General features: G+C 47.1%; 1 protein-coding gene and 1 long non-coding RNA gene across 2 annotated transcripts; one reads left to right on the top strand and one right to left on the bottom strand.

Annotated features, from left to right (window-relative positions):
- Nucleotides 1-935: 935 nt before the first annotated feature.
- LOC310673617 lies at nucleotides 936-10,513 on the bottom strand. Its single transcript, XR_014509153.1, has 3 exons — nucleotides 10,409-10,513; nucleotides 4,115-4,256; nucleotides 936-1,774 (listed from the first exon to the last, which is right to left on the bottom strand). It is a non-coding gene; the product is annotated as an uncharacterized lncRNA (long non-coding RNA).
- A 298-nt stretch (nucleotides 10,514-10,811) lies between these two features.
- On the top strand, nucleotides 10,812-23,577 carry DES (desmin; the record flags this gene model as incomplete). The annotated part of the gene is made up of 9 exons (XM_083432072.1): nucleotides 10,812-11,362; nucleotides 15,615-15,675; nucleotides 16,927-17,022; nucleotides 17,257-17,418; nucleotides 17,573-17,698; nucleotides 18,489-18,709; nucleotides 19,476-19,519; nucleotides 21,467-21,549; nucleotides 22,229-23,577. The coding sequence occupies 9 exons, from the start codon at nucleotides 10,812-10,814 to the stop codon at nucleotides 22,268-22,270; spliced, it is 1,386 nt and encodes a 461-aa protein (XP_083288198.1). The 3' UTR covers nucleotides 22,271-23,577.
- Nucleotides 23,578-25,039: the final 1,462 nt, after the last annotated feature.

Raw genomic sequence — 25,039 nt, forward strand, 5'->3', positions numbered from 1 at the left:
ACCCTGTGCATAGCCTGCCTTCTACACTAACTGGGGCAGCGGGGGAGCATTAAACTCACCTGCCATTGATAGCCTAGTACTCAGTAGTACAGCTAGTTCATAGCTTTGGTATCATAATGGAGTTACAGAAGGGGGGGGGCTCCTTTAGAGGGCCATGTGTGTTACTTCAAATATGAAGCACACAATTAACATTTTCCCTCTCATCGCCACCATTCCCTGCATTACTAATGCTTCCACATTCCCAGTGCGCTGGCACAAAAATGTTTTGCCAACCCTCTTCTATCTATCTATCATCTATCTATCTATCTATCTATCTATCTATCTATCTATCTATCTATCAATTCATAGCGCCATAAACAGGAGCAAAAGGGGGATTGCTTCTGTTGTCTTGGTGGTAAACACATTTACTTGGGAATAAGCCCCATTTTGTTGTAGAAAGGGATATTCCCTCCCTTCCTTTCTGAATGAACAACATTTTTTAAAGTAAAAATAATGAAATTACCACCTATAGTCATGTAGATGCCTGGGCAGCCAGTCCAGTTTATAAAATGTTATTAAGAAAAAAAATGATTCTGCAGAGCATCATTCCTAGCAGGTCCCATCATGCCTGTGCTGGTGTAGATGTTGATAGGAAGCCTGCTTGCCACTGTGCCCATCCTTTGCCACTCTCTGCCTGGACTTTGGCCTCAAGGTCCAGCTCTAACTGCCCCACTACTGGCACTAAAAGCCTCCATCTGTCCTTGCAGTTTCTACATATCTGAGGGGCACACATCCTTCCCTTCTCATCTCAAATAGCATTGCTGAGACCTGCAGATGCTTCTCTGCCTGCCGAAACCTTGACTCCCACCACACCTTGCAAATCTTCCATGGAATGAATGGTTTTTCTCTCAGACCAGACCCATCCAGGTTTCCCTGGGAGCAACATTCCTAAGACCTGTCAGAAATGTTTAGGATTTATTGATATCTTGAAGCTCTTGGAGAAAGCAGATTAGAGCTGTTTAAAGTGCCTTAAAGCACAGAGGAATTGGGAGTTGATATATAAAGTAAAAGCAAATAGTTACACTGAGGAAATACAAGCTGTATATCACCACAGATCAGAGAATCTGGTCCAAATGGAGTAATTTCTGCTACTTCGATCACACCTGGCTGTGACAGCATAAGGCAGCAGATAGAAAAGACAGTGTTGAGAGCATTTCTTCTGTAAAGGGCCACATTCCCTTAGGGGTAATCTTTTGAAGGCCACACCAGCAAGGAGCAGGGCCAGAACCACGCCATAGTCCTCCTCTCTCATCCATGTGCAAACACCCACTCACCATTCATTCTCTCACACACCCAGGCAACAACTATTATGGAATTATATTTTTAAACAGCGTCCACCTGGGACCAAAAACGGAACCCAACCCTTCCTCATCATGAGAGGTGGCTGATGGGAGTTGTAGTCCAAAACTTCTGGTGGGCATCAGTTTGGGGGAAGACTGTGTCAAACCATAGGGACGTCACTCACACAAGTGCCTCACTGTGTTCCATGTTGCCTACTTGCACTGAAGGCCCCTGTTTCTATGGCTGCTTGCATGTAGAAAATGAACCTGTATGTCAAGTGGCAGACAGTCAGAATTAAAGATCTGTTTCTGCGGTGGAGTTTCTCTGTGGATTCTCCCAAGGATCTTCACTGGGATTGGCACTGTTTGTTCATAAAAGATCTGGAGTCAAGAGGTGCTATTGGTGAGGTGACCCACTTTGTGGATGACATCCAATTCTCCAGGGTGCTGAAATCCTAAGCAGAATTCAAAGACATTTTATGTACCCCTCCAAGCAGTGTGATAAGGCAGCTAAACATCCCATGAGAGTCAATAATAAAGTGAGGATCCTGTTCCTTCTTGGCTTCTGACCACTTGGTTAATATTATTGATATTATGATATATTTATTTATACCCTGCTTTTTCCCCTGATGGGACTCAAGGCAGCTTACAGATAAGAACAAGAACTGGTACAAACATAAGATAAAAACAATTATTTTAAAACAATTAAACATGGATAGAATTATATACATGTATTAAAGCTATATGCTTTGTTACTCAAAATGAGGCAGCTGGTGTTACCCAAGGGCCTAGGCATTAGCCTGAAGAGCCAAAAGGTTTCAATGTCCCATCCCTGGCCATATTCCCTGATGGGGCTTCCTCTGCCTCATTCAAGCTGTATGCATAAGATCAGAGAGAAACACGGGACATCACTTGCTTCCTTTTCAGCTTCTGACTCCCGCTCCTTTTACAGACATGAAACTCCAAAGAAAATTTCCCTAAGTTGGAAGTGTCTCTGCTGCCTTGCTCCCTTGCACTCATTGTCTAAATATGAGATTGTTTGGGGCTAGGCTAGGCCAAGCAGGTACTGTAGAACATGGCCTGGCCATTCTTCCCTGCTGGGATAGTCATAAAGGATACCAACCCCACATAGAGCTAAGTGAATGAAAGCAGTAACCACCTTGGAGGAGCCAATAAACACAGTCGCTGAGGAGTGACGTGGGAAAGGCATGCTATAGTCCTGGTTTAGAAAAGGATGGCGGCACCGAATATTGTACAGATTCTAAAGGCAGTTGCGTTCCCCTCTCCCCAATAGTTTCTGCGATGGTAACCTTTTGTGTTGCGCATTGCTTTGAACTATTGGGGAAATGTGTGCATTTTATACAAATCAGATTTATATTACTGTACTTGGTTTGATGCCAGACTGTCAGCATTTTGTAGGAGGGGAGCTAATGCATATTGGAGATTTAGCTTAGCACAACTGAAGTGAATTAAAGCACTCTCTCTCCCTGGCACAACAAATACACTTAGCAAAGCGATAAGGTAATGCACTGAAAAGTATGGGGTGAACAGATGAGAACCAGGAAGACATATAACCACCACGGCACAAGCAAATCAGGACAAATGCTCATTTTCATATAACCTCCCTGCAAACGAATCAGAATGAATTCACAATGAAGATCAGATATCTTTGTGTAAGCAAATCAGGATGAGTGCTCAATAAACAGGTCATCTGGAGGAGCCTATTGTCACTTCTACATTCTTTGCACATTAAACAGTTCATACAAGTGGCCTAAATCACGGAAGATGTTGCAATGTGAAATACTGCAGCAGCAGGGTCTGTAGAAGGGGACGAGGGTGGCGCTGTAGGCTAAAGCCTCAGCGCCTAGGGCTTGCCGATCGAAAGGTCGGTGGTTCGAATCCCCGCGGCGGGGTGCGCTCCCGTTGTTCGGTCCCAGCGCCTGCCAACCTAGCAGTTCGAAAGCACCTCCGGGTGCAAGCAGATAAATAGGGACCACTTACTAGCGGGAAGGTAAACGGCGTTTCCGTGTGCGGCTCTGGCTCACCAGAGCAGCGATGTCACGCTGGCCACGTGACCCGGAAGTGTCTTCGGACGGCGCTGGCCCCCGGCCTCTTTGAGTGAGATGGGCGCACAACCCTAGAGTCTGTCAAGACTGGCCTGTACGGGCAGGAGTACCTTTACCTTTACTTTAGGGTCTGTAGAAGAGTGTAGCAGCTGCTGCCAGAGATTGCAGCAGGACCCCCAAGTTCCACTGCTTATGAGAGTGAGTGCTTGAGTACCCACTAGAGTGAACAGCTAGATGCACACACAAAATCAGAGAAATGTTTCATAAGAGACTCATTCTTATTCTCTGCCCTGCACAGATGAAACCACACTTTAGGTGGATGCTGCCAGGGACTCCCTCTTCTTCCTTGTATGTGAATATTATTAGGAACTTGCCAAGGGGCAACTTGGTTGTGTAGGAAGTCCTTTTATATATTTCTCACATCACATTTGTATCTTCCAATGAGCTCATGGCAGGATGGGTTGTCCCATTTTATCCACAGGGGGAATATTTGGGATTGCCATACGCCCGGAAATTCCCAGACATATCTGGAATACCGCAGTCAGAAACAGTGTCTGGGAAAATCCGGACATACGGCAACCCATGTTGGCAGTGTAGTTTTTGGTGATTTCCCATAAAAATAGCTCAAATAAATATGAAGTATTTATTTTGCGCACGTACACACACACACACACACACACACACACACACACACAGGGTTTCAGCTGTTTTAAGCATACTTTCTCTTACATTCATATGCTGGCTATGACTCTCCCTCCAGATGGCTCCCTTCCTGGTGCACCCATCCATCCACATTGGGGGAGTGCGGAGATGGAACGATGGGAGTCAGGAGAAGTGACGACAGTGTAATTAGGGCCCAATTTGGGTCTGTCTTAGGGGAGAAATAAATTGTCTTGAGTACATAGAATAGGTTTCTGTCTGGCAGGAAGACAGAGAAATCTTGCAACAGTTAACACCACAATAGCCCATCTCCCAACTTCCAAAAGACATCAAGCCATCTTCTTGATGGAGGTGACTGACTTGTGACTGGCTGGCCACAGTCACCTGTCAATCAAGGCACAGCTGGGTCAGATACTCTAAAAGATGGCTGTTGCCCAACAGTTCTATGTCCCTCAAATTCCCCCTCCCTCATTGACCATCTACACCAATGCACATGAGGAGACCAGAAGCCTATTTGTAAGTAGACTTGAAATGAAACAATTTCTTTCTTTTTAAAGTACCATTCTGGTTTTACCTTTGTCTTTTTATTCTAAATAAACTTCATAACTATGGTGTTTGGGGGTCTTGGGTGCATTTCTGCCAGACTGATAGGCAATTTCCCCCTATATCAATTTGGTCCATGGTGTGTGTTTTGTGTGTGTGTGTGTGTAAATAGGTTTGAAAGAGAAAAGAAAGCTACCTTGGTCTCTGGGGAGGGACGGGTAAGCAGGATGCTCTCTCTCCTTCCCATTCCAAGGATTTGCCACAGAAAGCACTCTTGAGCTGAGTGTGGAGGCAGCCTATCTGAGAGCCCCTGGTGTGACTGGCCTACCCAGCTGGCAAGACCTATTCCTTACAAGAAGGCTGAAATGAAAGCCATGTAGGCTCTTAGGAGATGCTAGTGCTCCACACCCAGGCAGTATTGGCCACCTCTCATTTCATTCCCTTCCCCCCACCTGAGCATCCCCAAGATGAACATATGTGGTTTAATCCTTCTCCATAAATCACCCCCCACCCAAACTCCTGGCAGAAACCAGCTTGTCTGCCCCATGTCTCCTTGGCACTGGGATGTACTGCTTGGATGGGGTGTGGCTGACGCCAGCTCTAATTTCAATTCCCCCTTCCCTTCCCCCTGCTCATAACTCGCCCTTTGCCACATATTGAGGTCTCAGCTTTCCAAAACCCAGCAGACAAGGGCGTTGTTAGGGGGTGGCCCATGGCTCCCAAGCCCCAGACCATTTTGGAACTTAGAAGCTGCCTTTATACTGAATTAGACCATTGGGCTAGATGATACTGAACTATCATCTAGCCCAGTATAGATGATCAGACACTTTCAGATGGTCAAGTAGCAGCTTGCAAGTCTGCTGAAGTCCATACTGGACAATGCAATTAATTCCAAGAAACCAAGTCAAAGTCCCCCTTCATGTTCTCAGTATGTTAAATTCTGTACTTGCAATTAAACTATTTTTTCTTTAGTCTGTAGGTCAGATTGGCCTCCATGGCCTGAACATTTGCAAAGGTTCTCATATAATTAAACAAATACAAGAGTGTGCCATCATCCATAAGCTTATGCATGCAGAGCAACAGCGCTCAGTAACATCACAGACAGTTCTTATTCTGCCACTCAATCACCAGCCAACACTGTCATGCATAAATCATAGTGAGAGCTGCAGCAGACGCAAATTACCACCCATCAACAGTATCTCCCTTGCTTTAGTTACATCTCTTTTGCGTCTACGGGCTCCATTTATGAAAAACACAAGGGAACAAGATTGCTTGTAACTATATAAGGATGCATTTTATGCTAAAGCAAGCAATAAAAAACCCCATCCTTTCTTCAGCTCCCACGTCTTTAACTAGAACCCGAGCTGGCAGGTCTTCTGAAGGATCCATTTTGTTGTCAAAAGCCGTATTAAAAACAGTGTTAGTACACTATCTGGTCATTCAGCCCTATAATTCCTTATTAGGGGGCCTTGTGTTTTGGAGGCTGGAAGTGGGAAGGAGAGGAGAGGAAGGGTTAGGAAGGGAGCAAGAAGAGGTCAAGGCTGGAAGAAGGCTGTGGAGGAGGAGGCAGGCATCATGGATGAATGGGAAGGAGGAGGGGAGAGGGAGGGGGGAACGGTGGTTGCTTTGGAGCCTGTGCTTTGTTTTCTTCTCCATCCCCATTATTTCCACCTCCCGCACAGCATTGGGATGAGACAATCCCCATCTGGAAATACCTTCCCTTTTACAGTCAGGCAAGAAGGCGCAGGCTGCAGCAGTGGGATGAGCCCCAGACTTTACCCTCTCCTTGGAGGTGCTCCATTTGTGAGGGAGTGGAGGAAGGGAGATCCAGGATGTGAGGAGGCACTGGCAGTTGCAGAGAGGGTCATTGCCTCCAGGGCCACAGCTCCAGGGATGGGGGAAGAATGTGAACCATGCTACCAAGGTCAGGCTGATGCACAGCAGCTTCACTCAAGACTGCTCTCCTCCTTGTGAAAACGGCAGCTTGCAAGACAGAAATGATGGCTGCTCCACCATTGACTGTTCCACTATTCCAGTCCGTTCCCTTTCTCTCTCACTTCTGATTGTTGGTTTTATTGGGCAGGGCAGCATGCTTATCCACTTCCTCTGGTCCTGCTGCTTTTCCCTAGGGAAATCTGCTCTTTGGTGCTCAATTGGAGCAAATGGCAATTGTATCAGCTTGTGATTATTCCATAATCAATGTGACAGAGATAATCGAGGTGCTTCCCCATGATTCGTGGAGAACCTAGTGCCACTCCACATTCTGTTATTTACCATGGGCATTCACTTCTGTGCTTACAAAGCGAGATTGAATACTCAGCATCTCTTAACTTTAGAGGCATAAGAAAGCTGTGTTGAGCAATCTGGTGTATGTACTCTTTCTTAAGAGCATGGGGGCCTTGCTGGATCAAGCCAAAGTGAACCTCATCTAATTTTCTTTCCAAGAATCCCAGCAACCAGAAATTGAGCAGTGGACCAAGCTCTATCTTTTGCTTAACCCTGGTCCACCATACTTCTTGCAGCATAGGATGTGGACTGTGGCTGGCCTTCCTAATCTGTTTCCATCCACTCCCTAAAGACATGCAAAGGGCTTCTCCATCCCAGGCATCCCCTCTCCAATTGCAAGTATTTGGATTCTCATGAGCTTCCTGCTGTGCCAAGTACTGGAATGCACTGTGATGTCATTGAGGGGAGGAGGAGTGTAACACAAAGGTAGAACTGAGTTTGGAAAGATAATGAAATATTATGCTGTCACTTAGGTAAAGGAGGGTGATCACCCAGAAAAGAAATCAAGGCCCCTACAGTGGTTCAGAATACTGCAGGGGTAGCATTGCACTGTGTGGAAACCTGAACAACACAGTTGGATCCTTGTCCATTGATGTCAGATGATTGTAGGTTTTGTGGGTATGTAAGGAACTGCTTTTCAAGTGTGTGTGTGAAACACACATACACATTTTAGTGTTACAGTGGTACCTCGGGATGCGAACGGGATTCGTTCCGGAGCCCCGTTCACATCCCAAATAGAACGTAAGACGCGACAGCGCGTCTTCACGTGCACGGGTCGCGTTTTGCCACTTCCGCACATGCGCATGATATCATTTTATATATTTCTCACGTGCGCAGTTACTTCTGGGTCACCGCGGAGCGCAACCCGAAAGCGCTCAACCTGAAGCATATTTATCTCGAGGTATGACTGTATTCTGACTCTTCATGCTTCTCTCTCATATGAATTTCTTTGCATGTTAAACTTTGGGCTCGTCTACATTGCCACTTGTCCTGTGCCTAGAAAGCATGGGTCCAAGCGGTTATATGACATTGTGTCAAGCAAATGTTCTCCTCTATTTTTTCTAGTGCATTTCCCCATCACTTTCCTTATTGTAAAAAGGCCTGAATCTTGGGAGGGTAAAACAGGTTTGTTGAGCAAAAGCACCAAATCAGCTTTAATGGCACAACCTGAATCAGCTGGCATGTGATTGCATCTCACCTGAAAATGGCAATACCATATACAGTGGCACCTCGGGTTACATACGCTTCAGGTTACATACGCTTCAGGTTACAGACTCTGCTAACCCAGAAATAGTACCTCGGGTTAAGAACTTTGCTTCAGGATAAGAACAGAAATTGTGCTCTGGCGGCGCGGTAGCAGCAGGAGGCCCCATTAGCTAAAGTGGTGCTTCAGGTTAAGAACAGTTTCAGGTTAAGTACGGAATTCCGGAACGAATTAATTACTTAACCTGAGGTACCACTGTATTCCAGTAGTTCTCATAACCTTTTCACCCCTGACTGTGCATTGAGAGATATGAATAGATGCTAGGAGGGGATTTATTTATTAGATATCCTTCCTTCCTCAAATTTGTGAGTTCAGCAGAGTGCCATCCCTTTTGCAGCTTAAAAGGGAAGCTTAGACAGGCTAGTTTTAGACATTTAGCTTAAGTAATGCTGAAGAGTAACACATACAGCAGCTTTGTTCAGTTAGGCTTAAAATGGTAATTCAGTTACAATGAATACTTAAGTCTTGCTTAAGATGGAGTCTGAGCGTTGGAGCTGACTCAGCAGATGTTCTCACATTTCCAGCAGAGCGGAAAAAGATGGAAAGAGAGGAAGAGGGTGTGCCCAGGCAGGTAGGAAAATATACAGCTATGCCCTTCCCCTGTCAGGGCACAGTGGGAATGTCTCTCACAGAGTTCTCTCTAGCAAGTTTACAGGAAAGCCCTGTGAGCTTCAGCTCCTGTCTTGTGCCTATCTAGCAAAAACATGAATTGTTGGTTTGACTGCATTTTAAATATTCCACTTGAAAATTGCTGAGGGTCATTAAGTAGTCTACTAACTTTTTATTAATTCAGCAGTGGCACTGAAATCATCATCTTCAGAACCATGGCATCTCAGGCCTATAGGTCAGGGCCTTGTTAGCAAGGGGGGGGGGGGGAGGACATGACAGAGGTGCATTAAATTTTGCATAATGTGAATAGGGAGAAGTTTCCCTATTCCTCAGGTCACTTTAAAAGGGGATTGGCCAAATTCATGGAGGATAAGGCTATCAATCACTGTTTCGCCATTCTGGCAATATTCTACCACCAAGATCAGAGGCATTGTGCCTCTAGATATGAGTCACATGGGAGAAGGCTATTGGGCTTATGTCCTGTTTGTGGATTTCCCATAAGCATCTGGTTAGCCATTGTAGGAAACAGGATGCTGGACTAGATTAGGGCTTTAGCCTGGCCCAGCAGGACTCTTCTAATACTCTTATGTCTGCAGGGGCAGAAAGGGTTAATTTCACTTTCACCAGCCCCTCCTTTTCCCCCTGGCTCTGAATAGCACTCTGACAGGGAGGCAAGCATAGCAGCTGGGCTATTTAGGTTTAGTGGCTGCCACCTGGGGAATGCAAAGGGGGAGGAGATTCAGGGAGCATAGGCTCTGACATCACTGGCTGGCTCCATTCTGGGCACATGGACAAACAGGGTGATTCACTGCAGGCTGGTATTATCTTGCAAGGAGGTTGCCAGTGACTCAGCCCCCAAAGTGGGAAGCGAAGGAGTACAGGCCAGGATACCCCAGTCTTGATGGGCATATAGCTTGTTTTTGGTTTCATAATCTAAGCCCAGGAGATTGCAATGCCCTTTGGGTTTTTAGTTTTGGTTTCAAAATCTAAGCCTAGGAGACCGTAATTCCCTTTGGGTTTTGTATGAGGTGAGATGAAGGGCACTAGAAGCCTGTGGACATTACAGGCAGTGCTTTTTTCCTGGGCGTACGCATACCCCCCAAAACTCTGTGAATCTTTGTACTTTTGTGCATTTACTATTTATTTCCCCCGATTTGAACTATAAAATGGTGATTTTTTTGAGTCAAAATGAGAGTATCGGTAAACATTTTTCGGGGAAAAAGCAAACAGGCTTATTGACTCCCCTCACTCTCCACAGCTTGGAACTTGCCTGAGGAAATATATAAAGACTAATCCCTGGCATGATAACTGGCTGCACTAAAACCCATAAGTAGGAAATGGTATCCAGAACCCATCTAGTCCATTAGCTAGGAATAAATATCAGGTTAAATATGCTTCAACTACTCTGGGAAAGATTCCTTTTTGCCTCTTTTTGCAAGTTATTTGGCTTCATTCCAAGAACTCGCTTCTCTGCCAAAACCTTTAGGGTTGTGTGTGTCTGTGTGTGGTTTTGTACTGAATGTTTGTTTTGTTATGTTTCTCGTTGTGGTGGGATTTCAATGTCCTAATATAGCGTTTGCTTCTTTCTCCCTATTCCCAAACTATGGTCCTGGCATAGCTGTTTACATATCCGAAAGTTTTCCCCCGTCATCAAGCCTGACCTATTCTTTCAGTGATCTCACATCCCCTTTCACTTTCCAAAGCTGGTACTTTCCACTTCACCCCCTCCTTCACAGTATCCCTTGACCATCGTCCTCAGGGCCCACGGGCATGATCTGGGCCCACTCCCAGATGAGGCCTAGCCGTTGCCTAGCAGAACGGAACTGTTGCATCCCATGACTGGCTTGTTCCCGCCCCACAAGAGATTTCTCACTGACAAGAGGAATCCACAGCTGTTCCAAAATGGGAGCTGGAGGAGGGCAAGGGGGAAACGGGGAGGGAACAGTGGGATGATGTCAACACTCAGGGATACAAATAGCCAGAGCTCAGATCCCCGTCCCGACTCTGACTTGCTCACCCAGAGCAGCTGTTCTCTCTCTGCCTCCGTCCTGTCCAGCCGCCACCATGAGCCAATCCTACTCCTCCAGCCAGAGACTCTCCTCATACCGCCGCACCTTTGGTGCTGGCTCAGCCTCGCCTTCCTTCCCGCGCGCCTCCTTCGGTAGCAAGGGCTCTTCTTCCAGCTCCGTCTCCTCTCGGGTCTACCAAGTGTCCCGCAGCGCCGCACCACCCAGCCTGTCCAGCTTCCGAGCCAGCTACTCGGCCCCACTGCGCTCAGCCTACCAGGGTGCCGGCGAGCTCCTCGACTTCTCCCTGGCCGATGCCATGAACCAGGAGTTCCTGCAGACGCGCACCAATGAGAAGGTGGAGCTGCAGGAGCTCAACGACCGCTTTGCCAACTACATTGAGAAGGTGCGTTACCTGGAGCAGCAGAATGCGCTCATGGTGGCTGAAGTCAACCGGCTCAAGGGCAAGGAACCCACGAGGGTGGCCGAGATCTACGAAGAGGAGCTGCGGGAGCTGAGGCGCCAGGTGGAGATGCTGACCAACCAGAGAGCACGTGTTGATGTGGAGAGGGACAATCTGCTGGATGACCTCCAGAAGCTGAAGCAGAGGTGAGATTAAGGTGCCAGCAGCCCTTGCTGCCATGGGCTAGTTGCTAAGCTCATCCCCTCCCCTCCCCATGCTTGCTTGAGTAGCTGGGGCTCTTTCCTTGTCCTGAGCAAGAGGCCTTCCTTGACCAGAAGCAGAGTGAACAGGGCAAGGCAGGGCATATTCACTTTGCGGTTGTCATCATCTCCTATCCCTAGCCTTTCAAAAAGAAATACAGAGGCTGGACTACCTTTTGCCACCCTTGACCAGGGCCTTGGCTGGTGATAGTGCCTTGCCTATGCACTGGACATCCTTCACCCTCATGCTGTCCTTTTCCCCAAACTACCCTACTCTGGCCCAAACTGCCATCAACACTCACCCCAGTCCTTGCCCAAGACTCCAATCCCTTTCATGGAAGGTGTTCTCCTCCTTTGTAGAAAGTTGATCTTAAAGGCCTTGACACCCGAAGGCTTCTAGATAACTGATGCCCCAGGACTGTGCTATATCTCAGACAAGTGGGTCATTTTCCTAAGGCACAGCAAAAACCAAGCATCTCTTCCCCATATAGGCTCCAAGACCCCATGCCAAGTTGCTTATTCTTAGAACAGGGTTCAGGGTGTGTCCAGTGATGGTACAGACTCCTCTGCCGCACCAACCCTGCCTCTCACTTTTAAGCTTCTTTTAAATCTTTATAAACATAAGAAGCCCAGATGGTTTGGTAAAACGTAGACATTTGTTGTAAAGAGGTTTAAGTGCAACTATTTCTGTCTAAGATGAAAGGGTCTTCAGAAATTTTTATACTAGTTTAGAGAGTTATATATTTTAAAGACACAGTGTGCTGATGAGACTGTGCCATCTGTTCCCCAAGCCAAGAAACCCCACCACTGCTTTTATTGAGCTAAGGGGACTAAATTGTGTTCGTTAAACACTCTTGTTTTGATTTGGAAGATGTGGATAACTGAACACATGTATGCCTGTATCAGATGCACACACATGCAGGTAGTGTTTAATGCTTCAGTATTAGACACTGAGGTTTGTTCTCTTATGAGAATAAATCTTGCGTGAATTCCCAACCAAAAGTGACTGTTATGCCCTCACTATTTGAGACGAAAACCATTTGACACTTGGCCTGCAAATAGCTGCTTACACTTCTTATCAGATCACCACTTGTCCTCTCTTTTGATAAGCTGAAGAGACTGAGCACCTTACTCCTAAGCTTATCTCTCATTCCTAAGGTCACTCTTAAGCCTTTTCCCTGTCTGTTGCAAACTGTCCATTTAAATTCCCAGCTCCAGACAGGATCTACCAACCACAGGCCCATAAAATGGCCATAATAGTAGCCTACCTCAAACAATTGGTGTAAGGACTAATTGAAATAAGAAAACATTGTAACCTTTACCCTGGTCCTTAGGAATAGGGTAGGCTTTAAAAATAACCAGCTCCAAGCTACATGCCCCAAACATGTGCAAAAATATTTGTGGGATGGTCATAAGATCTTGTTTCCAGATTTTGCTCTCGTCCTTCAATTATTATGCTGAAGAGCTGCAGCAGGTACAGTGGTGAGGATGCTAACATACCCAGCCCATCATTAATTGTCTAAGCCAGGGATGGAAAACCTGTAGCCCCCCAGATGAGTTTTTTCTTTCATAGAATTGTAGAGTTGGAAGGTACCACAAGGGTCATCTAGTCCAACTCCCTGCAAGGCAGGGATCTTTTGCCCCACATGGGGCTTGAACCCACAACCTTGAGGTTAAGCGTCTCATGTTGTACACCCTGAGCTATATGGGTTGTTGGACTCCAGTTTCTCAGTCAGTATGGCCCATGATAAGGAGTGATGGGAGAATTTCAACAACATCCAGAGGACTACAGGTCTTCATCCAGTGCCAAGCCTGATTTATTTCCTTCTCAGCAATCTCTCTCCTAGCGCTTCAGCGGCAAAGCATTACTTGTTATTGGGAAGGGCACCGTTCCCTGCAGCTCATCCTATTTATTCGGCCTAGTTCCCATCTGTACCAGCCCCCAATACCAAGGGTTGGCTATGCAAGTACAGGAGCAGCTGCCCCTGGTGGGACTTCCACCTTTTTCTCCTGAGGGAAGCTCCATGCCAGCATTCACCAACACCTTTCAGATGTTTGGACTACAATTCCCATCTGCCCCAGGGAGGGTAGTCATGCTGGCTGTGCCTGATAGGAGTTGTAGTTCAAAAATTCTGGTGAAGGTTGCACGGTTTAATTCAAGACCTCTGGTGAAGGTTGCACTATATCTTTAGCAGCTACATAGGACACAAGAAATGCAGCTGTTTCGGTGGAGAGATGCAATCACTGAGAAAGCCAGACATGCTCAGTTTCTGCCTGCCATGCCGGTTTTACACTGTTGCAACCACAGACCATAAATTCCAGGTCAGGGCAAGAAGAAGCCTATAGATCACTAGGTACAGGACCTCTGAGCATGAGTCAAAATGAAGAAGAATAAAGTCAACTTCAGGCCTGCAAGTGAGTCACAAGCAGCACCAAACAGTGAAGCAAGGACTCCTTCAACACTGCCTCCCCTCCATTAAAGCAGCCTTCTAGGTAGCAATGGATTCTGGGTAATACTGGGTAATAATTCAGGGCCTGGGGTGAGAAAGTTTAAGCAGCCTCTTAGAAATGTAGGCCTTTGAGGGGGAAGCAGCTTAGTATCTTCCTTTCATGAAGGGTGAGGCCTAGTCCCCCCAAACCATGGCCAGCTTGAGGGAATCGGACACTCTAGATTTTCTCCTCCTGATTTAGCTCCCTTATGACAGACAGGGCACAACTGGGCACAGCCGGAAACAGGGAATGCTGAGCCATCAAGGCTGGGCACGTTGACAGGAAATCCTGGCATTTCAGAAGGATAAAGAAAGGAGAAATCATGATAGAGGGTCCCGGGGAGCAAAGACCTCTCCCAGGCCACACTGGGGGAAGTTTGCATGACAAAGCTACGCCCGCTGAACTGCCCTCTTCTGCGCAACTTTGAAAGTTGCAAGAGCCCTACTCGTTTTGGTGCCCCAGTTGTGGTCACATCCACACATATTTAGAGCACACTTATACCACTTTCATGGCTTCCCCCAAGGAATCATGGGAACTGTAGTCTGTCAAGGGTGCTGGGAACTGCACCTCTGTGAGGAGGTCTCTTAACAACTCTCAGCACCCTTAGCAAACTACAGTTGGGGGAAGTCAGACCTGCTAAAGTAGTATGAGAGTGCTTTAAATGTATGTTGCAGGTGTGGACCGTGATGGAGCACTTTTGCAGTGAACTGGGAACTCCATGACCCTTTGTAACCACAGGGAAGAAGCTTGTCCCTCTGCTTGAGGGTTAAATGCTCTAACAGAGCACCCACTCTAGTTGGAAGTATATCAGTAAATCAGCCACATTAGGATAGTCTACCAAGAGTACTACACAAACACTGATGCTGTAATAGTCATAGGTAGCTTTTTTCAGTCTGGTCCTGAATGTCAGAAGCTTAGAACAGTCTGGGGCCAGGGCCTTGCAGCCGCCACTGTAGAGTATGTGGGGGCTTGGTGTGTGGAGTTCAGTAGTAAAGGGGGCATTATTTGCCAGAAACTGGATCCCACTGCTGTCTGTGATCAGAGTTTCAGATGCCCACAGCCGGCCCTTAATGTCCAAATCTCCCCCTAGGTGATGTCACGCATCTTCCATGTCAAAACGCCTGGAAGACCATCCCTGGCATTCTGGCACCTCAATGGCATTCCACCTGTCCCCATATCTTTATAGCTCGTGCCATGCCTTTGCCATTTCCCAGTACCCCAAGCTGGGGGTCCACATTATTCCCTGGAATCCCAGGCTGGAGAACCCTCCCCTCTCAGCACTTGTTCCATGATTCTTCTTTGTAGTCTCTGCCCTGTCCCATACTCCAGGCCCGCCTCTGTGCAGCCAAGCACTGCTACCCTAAAAGGGAAGGGGGAGTGAGCATTATCCACGAGTGAGCTCATGCCTTTTGTGCCTGGGCCTTTGACTATAACAGGCAATGAGAGGACATGTTCCAGCTCCCATCCCTGCCTGGCTCCCAGCCAGATCCCACTCCACCCCCTGGAATGCAAGAGAATCGCTCATTCCAGACGCACACATTACTCCTGCTGCTTGGATGGAGTCACAGGTCACGGGCTCTGGGGGAGCCACACACAGGCTTTAGCCCCCTGGGATGTGTGTGTGCAATGCAGTGTTATATATCCAGGCCTTGGAGGGCCTGGTTCATCTGTCAGTCTGACACCCCTCCTTTCTGGCTCACTCTCCCAGGCTGCAGGAGGAGATTCATCTCAAGGAAGAAGCGGAGAACAACTTGGCTGCTTTCCGAGCTGTAAGTCCAGACCTTACCTGGGTTGCCTCTGGTGTGGTCAGTTGGGGTGGGTAAGTGGGTGTGAAGGAGAAAAATGCTCATGAAATAACAGGGCGAGTCTTGCTCCATCAAAAGTCAACGGTCCCACTGTCTGAGAGAGGCTGTTTGGGCACCATATTCCAAACAGCAAAGTTTTCCTTGTAGGAGCATTCACAAGGTCTGAGAAGAATGTATTGTTTCTGTCGCCCCTTCTGCTCAGCTTCTTCCTAAAGTTTAGTGCCACCGTTAAATTAATGCAGCGCCCTCTACTGTTTTACATTCTCTCTCTCTCTCACTGTATAGTGCAACATCAGTTAACAATCCAACATGTATAACCTTTGGGTGTGAAGTTTTGTTCTGGACTGATGTTTTCAGTCATTCTGGGGTACCTATAGCAAAATGGGTGTTGAGGGGCTCCCTCATGGGTACAGATATTCAGATTAAGGGAGGTATAATAATAATAATAATAATAATAATAATACATGTATCAGCTCCCTTTAAGTGGTGTTCAGCAGGATCAGGCATGAGTGCCAGAAAATGAGTGTCCTGCTCCTAGTTCAGGGATCGTGGATTGGCCCTGAAGGACAGCTCGTCCCACACATTTCCTAAATTTACGATTGGCTAAATTCCCAGATGATGTTAGTTAGCGATCGGAGGGGCAGCTTCATGGTCTTTACATAAGCAAATAGTTAAACATAAGCATCTTTTCTCCTTAGCATATTTGTGCCACAGTAACAGTGAAAAATGACCATGAAACTGGGAAAGTATCACTGAGAGGAAGGAACTCCAAGTGCTTGAATAAAGATTTATTTCAGGCCCAACACATTTTGGAATAATCCTTTTGGAGATTTGCACTCCTGATCAGGTACATATATCACTATAATAACTTGTATTGGAAAAAAGCATTCAAAATGACACCTACACAAACTACTAGAACCAGTAGCCTTTGTAGTTGGGTGTTGCTTCTATGCAGGCACCTGACTGCACAGGCAACTAGTTCTAGTTTATAAAAAAGATGCTTTTTGGAAGAGTTACTATGGTGGTTTGATGCACTTCATCAGATTCAGAATGTGCCTCCAAATAAGCATTATTCCAAAACATGTCAGGCCTGAAATAAATGTTTCTTCAAGGACCTGGAGTTCCTTCCTCTCCACCTCACCCCCTAAAATAGTGGCCAGCTTCTACTGCATTTATTACCCTTGAAACCAAGTCTCCTTTTTTCTGCCATCACAGGATGTTGATGCAGCCACTCTGGCCCGCATTGACTTGGAGAGACGTATTGAGTCACTGCAGGAAGAAATTGCATTCCTCAAAAAGGTGCACGAAGAGGTAAGTGTGTACCTTTGTAAGTGCCCTTGCACCTCTTCCTTAAAATGATGGCTGCCATAAGGGGAGTGGAAGATGGAAAGAGGGGGAGTCATTGAAGGAGATGGTGACTAAGTGGGAGTGGATAGGGATGTGGGTGGAACATGGGGTTGTATGGGAACATTACTATGCTATAAGACTATCAGTCTAGCCCTACTTGGACTGGTCCTGATCTTCTGCTGCCATTGGTTCCTCCAGGAAATCAGAGAGCTGCAATCACAGCTACAAGAGCAGCAAGTCCAGGTGGAGATGGATGTGTCCAAGCCAGACCTGACAGCAGCACTGCGTGATATCCGTGCCCAGTATGAGACCATTGCTGCAAAGAATATCTCTGAAGCTGAGGAATGGTACAAGTCCAAGGTATGAGACACCCACTCTCCTAGGAAACAAGTTGCATTGGCTGTAGGGTCAGGGAAGCTTTGTGCGGGCTGTTGCTTATGGTATGGTAAAGGTTTGTTTCTTATATTAATCTGCACACACACCGTATCTTCTTATCGCTTCTCTCTGCATATAGGTGTCTGACCTGACCCAGGCGGCAAATAAGAACAATGATGCCCTGCGCCAAGCCAAGCAGGAGATGATGGAATATCGGCACCAGATACAGTCATACACCTGTGAGATTGATGCGCTCAAGGGCACGGTGAGGTGCCATGCCAAGTTGGTGGCAGAGTCAGATCACATATTCAAGTATTTCCCATTGAGCAACATTTGCCCCCACGTCAATTGATGTTAATCACTTTTTACTAATGTCACTAATTAGTGATAGTGAGGCGTAAGAGACCTCTGCAAGACACAAAAAGGCTCTTGATTTTACCAGGCCGCATTTCTGTGTTGATGGCTGATGTGATTGCCATTCGCAGCCCTTTTGAGAGGGCCTGTAGCTCAATGATCAAACACATATTATGCACAACTGAGGTCCCAGCTTCAATCTTGGGCATCTATAGCTAAAGGATCTCATGTGGAAGGACTAGTAAACACCTCTGGATGAGATACTAAAGTCCCTGCCAGTCAAAATAGAGATTGGGGTAGCCAATATGGTGCCCTCCAGATGTTGGAATCTACCTCCCATGGCCAATGGGATATGTCATCCCACAAAATCTGGAGGGTCTGTTTTGCACTTCCTTGAAATTCAGCATACTGGAGGTGGAACAGAGTTGTTCTTTTCTGGGCTTTTGTGGAAGCTCTGGCTTCTTGAGTCCTACCTGCTTTCTTGATTGCCGGTCCTGTCCTCCCACTCTGCAATTTCCCCTCATTCATCAAGTTTAGTTCTTTCTCATCTAAAATGCTGTAACCCATCCTCATCCTGATGCCATGATTTTCCTCGGATAACTGTAGCTAGAGAACAAAGAATCTGAGACGTGACTATTGTTCTCCTACGCAGACACATACAGAGGTTCTGAAGTGCTTATTTCCCCATTTTTTGCTTCCAGAACGACTCCTTGATGAGACAGATGAGGGAGATGGAGGAACGTTTTGCTGGCGAGGCCGGCACTTATCAGGACACCATCCAGAGGCTTGAAGAGGAGATCCGACACTTGAAGGATGAGATGGCAAGGCACCTGCGCGAGTACCAGGACCTGCTCAATGTCAAGATGGCCCTTGATGTTGAGATTGCCACTTACCGCAAGCTGCTGGAGGGTGAAGAAAGCAGGTGAGTGCTCCCCCCCACCTGCAATTTTTCAGGCCTGGAACATGCATTTTGGCACTGTATTTGCTCTGAGGAACTGCAATTAGCAGATTTTGAGCAGCTGACCCTGCGGTCCTAGTGTAGTGGTGAGGCACAATGGCCCATTATATTCCTTGTGTTTCCTAACAGCAAAGAGGTACTGTAGTTGGGAAGGAAATTTGCTCTTCTATGGTGACATATGATTTAATGCTCATCCAGACTTCTACTTGTCCCACCATGTCCCCTGGGAAAACTTGATCTTTACTGCTGAATCAAAGCAAACGTCAATTGGGTTTTCCTCTGATTCAATGCAAAGAGCAGGTATTCCTGGCGAAAGCTGTGGAGCAAACAGAAAACCATTCAGACCCGTGTTTTCTAGGCATAGGGCAAGTGGACGTGTGCACAAGCCATAAGTTAACGCTCAGCTGTGAAAGAAAGAGGCTAGCTAGTATCTCAAAGGTCAAATTGCACCTTGTTTTTCCCCTTTTGCTAAATATGTTGGTGTACTGACAACCATGCTTTAGAATGAAGCTGGATGATGTGAGAAGGAGCAGGTTTGGAAATCATGACGAGAGAACTGGAAACAATCTTCCAGTAAATGAGCAAAAGGCACACAATCTGTTCAACTTCATAAAGAGAAGTGGAAGGTGGAGCATAGTGATTGTTGGTTCAGGGCTGTTAGACCAAAGGGAGTCTGAGTAGGAAGAAGTCCGTGGCTGAACTGACTCTCCTCCTCTCCTTTTCTGTGTAGAATTTCACTGCCCATTCAGACTTTTTCTGCAATCAACTTCCGAGGTAAGTTACATAATGTCTCTGTGAATTATGCATTTGGTAAAAGAAAGAGGGGGACGGGGGAATGTTAATGTGTTCACTTAAAAAGAAAAAAGAGGGGAGCAGCAGTTGAAGAGTCAGTCCCAATTTAGGGAGCATCAAATGGTGGTGAGTTGCATGCTAAATATCCCTGCTCGCACCAGCATATGCAAGGAAATGGAGCCATTTGCAGGGCAAAGTGGGGAGGGAGGGGTGTTTTTCTGTTAAAATTTGTGCCTCTCCCAACATGCCCCCCCTCAAGTGCCAGACATGCATTTGCAAGGGTAAACGTGGCTGAAAGTACCCAGTAGATGGGCTGAAAGTAGTACCTTAGTTAAGGCTAGGGGTTAAGTTTCAGCGGAAGAGAAGGAGGTGGAGGAAGGATGAAGCATTTCCTTCCACCCTCCACTTCTGGATTTCAAATCCACCTCCAAAACGGATTTGCCCTACAGCTGAAAATCCTACAACTAACACTTGGTGTTCTGTTACATGGAGATGTTCTGCTTTTCAAATAATATATCAAAGCAACAACAACTCCCCATGTATAAAACTAAATTATAAAGGCTAAAATTCAATGCAATACAATATTTACTCAATACTATGACATGTTATTTTATCTATGTAACAAACTGTTGCAAGTCCATCACATATCATCATCCAATTCTGTGTTCTGAGACTTCTGCTCTTCACCCAAATGCATGTTCCCTTAGAAGATTATTCAATCAATAATAGGTTATTCAAACAGTTCATTTGGCAAAAGTTCAAAGCCAAATCAGTATCATTGTTGTTGTTTCCAATTCTGACACCGACCTTGGCTTGGAGCTGCTGCTGTAGCTGAGCCAGCAGCTGGGTTTGGAGATGGCTTGCTTTGCCACAAGTGGGTAGTGTTATATTTGGTTGGGAAGGGAAAGAGGAGGTGCACGATGTGGGGGTGACTGACGTTCATGCCAGATTTTTGGACAGTCATGACTTACCCCTTGATTGGATGATGCCAGAGCCACCTTCCTCAACTTGTGGTCTGGACTACAACTTCCATCACCTCTGATCGTATGCCATGCTAGCTGGAGTTTATGGGAGCTGCAGTCCCAGACTTCTGGAGAGGACATCCTTAGGGAAGACTGTGCTAGAGCAATGCCAAAGGTGGTCTGTGCTTAAATGAATAAATGCACTGTGTGCCAAGGTGGCAAAAGAGTGTTTGCATCAGTGCGTGTGCTGAAGATGAAGCTGGGAGAGAACAGGGAAGGAAAGGGACTCCTTTTTGTTCTGCAATTTCCATAATGTGACCGTCTTCTAAGTTAATGTACAGTAGTACCTTTGTTCTCCAACTTAATCCATTCCGGGAGTCTGTTCGACTCCTGAAACTGTTCAAAACCCAAGGTGTAGCTTCCAATTGGATGCAAGAGCTTCCTGCACTCAAGCAGAAGCCATGTCGGACATTCGGCTTCCAAAAAACGTTCGCAAACCAGAACACTTACTTCCGGGTTTGCAGCATTCAGGAGTCGATTTGTTCGGCAACCAAGCCGTTCGGGAACCAAGGTTTGACTGTACGGGATAAGTGAAAACAAAGGCAGGGTTAAATGGGGGAATATGCACAGTGGTTGTGGGGTGCTCACAACTGAATGTGTCTATGCCTACAGAGGCATGTGCCCATGTGGACCGGAGGAAGGTGTGCCTCTCTTAGTGACTTTTGAAACCACAGCGGGAGATGGAACTTGTAGAAAGATGAGCTGGTCTAGGGATGGAAGCTGATACTACCGCCAGGAAGAGGAGGCTTGTGCAAGGACTGGCATGTTATGAAAGAGGGAAAGGTGTTCTAGGAGGAAGAGGCTCTCAGCCACAGCCTGATGCTTTTTATTGACCTTGCTCCATCTTCATACACCAACCTGAGCACAACCACCAGCAGCTGATGTCTCTTTTCTCTCCTATGTACAGAGACCAGCCCAGAGCAGCGAGGCTCTGAGGTCCACACCAAAAAAACAGTGACCATCAAAACCATTGAGACACGTGATGGGGAGGTGAGTGGGCAGACCTGGAAAAGCCAGGGAGGTAGAATGGGGGAGACATGCAAACCAATGGTCAAAATGGGCTTGCGTTCTGGTTCTCTCTTCCTCCTCCCTCTGGAATTGGGACAGCTGAAGTGAAATCTGCTGAGGGTGCAATATAGGGTAGGGATGGAGAACCTATGGCCCTCCATAGGATGTTGGACTCCCAATACCCATTAGTGCCCTCAGCCAGCTTGGCCTGTTCTTAGGAATGCTGCTGCAGTTCAGCAACATATAGCCATTCCCAACATATGGGAGTTAGCAGGGACATACCTCTAGCTAGCTTTCTCTTTCCCCAGGAGCTATGGATGCCTAGGCTTGCAGGAAGAGGGAGGTCTGTATGCCAAGGACTCAGTGGGGGTGGGGGGAGCGGGCTCAGGACCTAACTGATCATAAAGGACATGTGGGGTAGCCAGGCTTTTCCTTTGGGCAGATCCACACCATACATTTAAGGCACACCCAGTGCACATTTAAAGTGCACGACTTCCCCTAAAGAATCCTGGGAACTGTAGTTTAAGGATGCATGGAATTGCAGCCCTGTAATACTACAGTTCTCAGGATTCCTTGGGGGAAGTTGCATTGAATGTGGTTTAAAGATATGGTGTGCATCAGGACTGAATCCCTCTCTCTTTCTTTCTCTTCCCTTGTCTAGGTGGTGAGCGAAGCCCTCCAGCAGCAACATGAAATGCTGTAGATCTTTTCATCCCCAGAGAGGCAACTGGCGCATCTCAAAACCCTCTCCCCTACCGCGTGCAAAGGCCCGGGGTCGCTAGCTCCCACGCAGTCTCCCATTCACCCATTCTGTGACGGCACCACTTGGAAAACCTCACACCCCCAGCCGCACACATACACATGTGTGTGTGTGTGCGTGCGCATGGCTCTCCCTGCACCCCATTTCCCAACGCCTCTCTCTTTCTGCTCCCCTTCTGTTTTTCCTGTCCCAGAAGCTGCAGGTGGATGTGGCTAGGAAGACTGAAAGAGAGGGGCAGCTGAGTATGTGTGTGTATGTGTGTGTGCATCAATGCGTATGTTCCTGTGCCCTTCCTGTGTTGGGGGTGGGGAGGCTTCCTGCTACAATAGGGTCTGAAGCTCCGGCCGCCGCCTGCAGTGTCGATCTCTCACCCATGCACCATTGCAGGCACTGACTCCCCACCAACATGCCCAGACGACAGCCATGTGTGAAGCTTCACTCCCAGCCTGAGTGCCGCCACAGGCCCCCTGTCCCCTCAAGGCCCGACTGCTGCAGCGGAAATGTGCCTGGTCTGCAGGCTATGAGGGGACAGGGGAAGGAGGCAGGGGAAGCTGGCACAGCCCAGAGGACGGAGATGAGCCAATTGCCCAGCCTTGCCTCCGAGACCAAAGCCACAGTGCGCCTCTCCTCACCCCACCTCCTGCAGTGGAGCAGGACTCCTTGCCTGGAGGGTTGTGGGGAGGGGCTTGTTATCTCTAGCTTCAGTGAATGTCAGTCCCTCCAAGGAAGCAGCTCTCCTGATATTCTTAGCTTGCAGTTTTGGCTTCAGACAAGCGCTTACCCTCCCACCCATGCTGGGATTTCCTGCCAGGGCAGCGGGCAGAGGGTTGGGCCCCCTTAAAGGAGGAAGTGAGTGGGACTGCTTAGGGTAAGTGAACCCACACCTGCTGCAGAGCAAAGCTCCTAGACTTGGGGTGTGAGCTATGGGAAACACCAAGGAGGGGAAGAACAGCGCCAACGGGTGCCAGCTAGAGGCATCCCTGTCTTGAGTGTTATTCCCATCCTAGATCCCAATCTCTCTTGTAGGGGCTGCTGCATACAAGGGGCCATTTACAGGAGCTGGAGAAGAGAAGAGAAGGAACTGGCAGGTGATGGATTTGGGGGGAGAGAGAGCGAGAGTGTGGAAAAAAATGGTGGGTGTGTGAGCGAAAGAGGAGGGAGGAGATGGAGAGATGCTGTGTGCCCCTGACCCTCCCACCCCAGCACGCCCCTGGCTCTGCCAAGTGATTAATAAACCATGGAGCACAAAACTGGTGGTCTGTGTCTTTTCCCGTCCCGTTGCATGCCTTTGGCTGGGCGAGTCTTATCCCATGTGATCACACACAATTCTTTATCAATAATGATAAAAGCCTTGTCTGGTCAATGTTCAATCAAAACTGGGCTTCTGTGCCTTCCGAGAGCTGTGTGACACACAATGGCTTGATCAAACCACCTCTTCCGTTGGTGGTGCTAAAGAGATGGGAGAAGCACATGGATGTGCCTCAAAGTCAGACAGAAGCAACCGTACATGAACCTACACTCTGTACTGTAGCCCAAGGTCTCCTGGATATCCCCAAGCCCAGGAAGAAAGGGGTCCATCCCCCCATGAGCCCCACAATACTGGCTTACTTTACAGCATGGATGGAGAGCCTGTGGTCCTCCAGGTGCTGTTGGCCTCCAGCTCCCATCAGCCCCAGCCAGTAGGGCCAATGGTTAGGGGAGATGGGAGTTGTAGTCCAGGAACCTAGGGAGGGCCACAGTCTCCCTGCCCTTGCTTTACAAGGCTGTTGGAAGGATTGCTGCTAAGATAACGCTTGGGAAGCACTTCCATTCTTCAAAGTGCTATGCAAATCTTAAGGACTGTTATTTATAACTTCAGGTTTGAGGGTGCTTCATGGCATTCCTGAAATGGGCTCTCCTGTGTGACAAAAGGAATACTTGGAATACTTCTGTACATAAAAGATTAATCTAGACGTAACCCTTCCCCTCCTGAGTAATCTATTTGCTGATTTTAAGGTACGAATGCAGCCCAAGCAGTGGGAGATTTGACTTATATCTGCAAACAAAAGAAAAGTGGGCTTCACCAAAAGCAGGGAAAACGCAACAGGCAAAGCCAATGGGTGCAGTTAGCATGTAATGAATAATAATTCCCAGGCTGCTTTGAACATCTTTGTAAGACATATGTATTGACAACTATATAATTAAAAAAACAACCTTCCAGCATTAATCATCAACAATAAAAGCACCAAATACTTATCATACTGTAGTATCGCTACTTTCCTGTAACAAACATGTTCGTTTCTGAAATTGGTCTTACAATCAACAAGTTACCCTTTCACGACTAGCACATAAATATACATCTGTGACAGAAGGCTGTCTCTGCACAGAAACTGCCTTCCTAAGTATTTAGGCACTACAAAAATTCATTTTGACAGTTGAAATATTATCAGTTGCCACACTGAGAATATTAATAACATGCAATGTTTGTTGATGCATAATGTAGTTGCAAAAACTAATGTGACTTTAGTGACACTTCTGGAAATTCAAGAGCAAACTATGAGCTTGTCCACTGGCCTGTTGCAGGCCAATGATTCACGGAAGGCGGCCATCATTGACCTTGAGCTGAAAATACTCAACAAGTATATGTACATGTACGTGTTTATGCATATATATATATATGGATACATGTGTATGCATATGCTGTCCCTCTCTCTCTCTCTCTCTCTCTCTCTC

Source organism: Podarcis tiliguerta, assembly GCF_965153285.1.
Source record: "Podarcis tiliguerta genome assembly, chromosome: 1".
Lineage (NCBI taxonomy): Eukaryota > Metazoa > Chordata > Lepidosauria > Squamata > Lacertidae > Podarcis > Podarcis tiliguerta.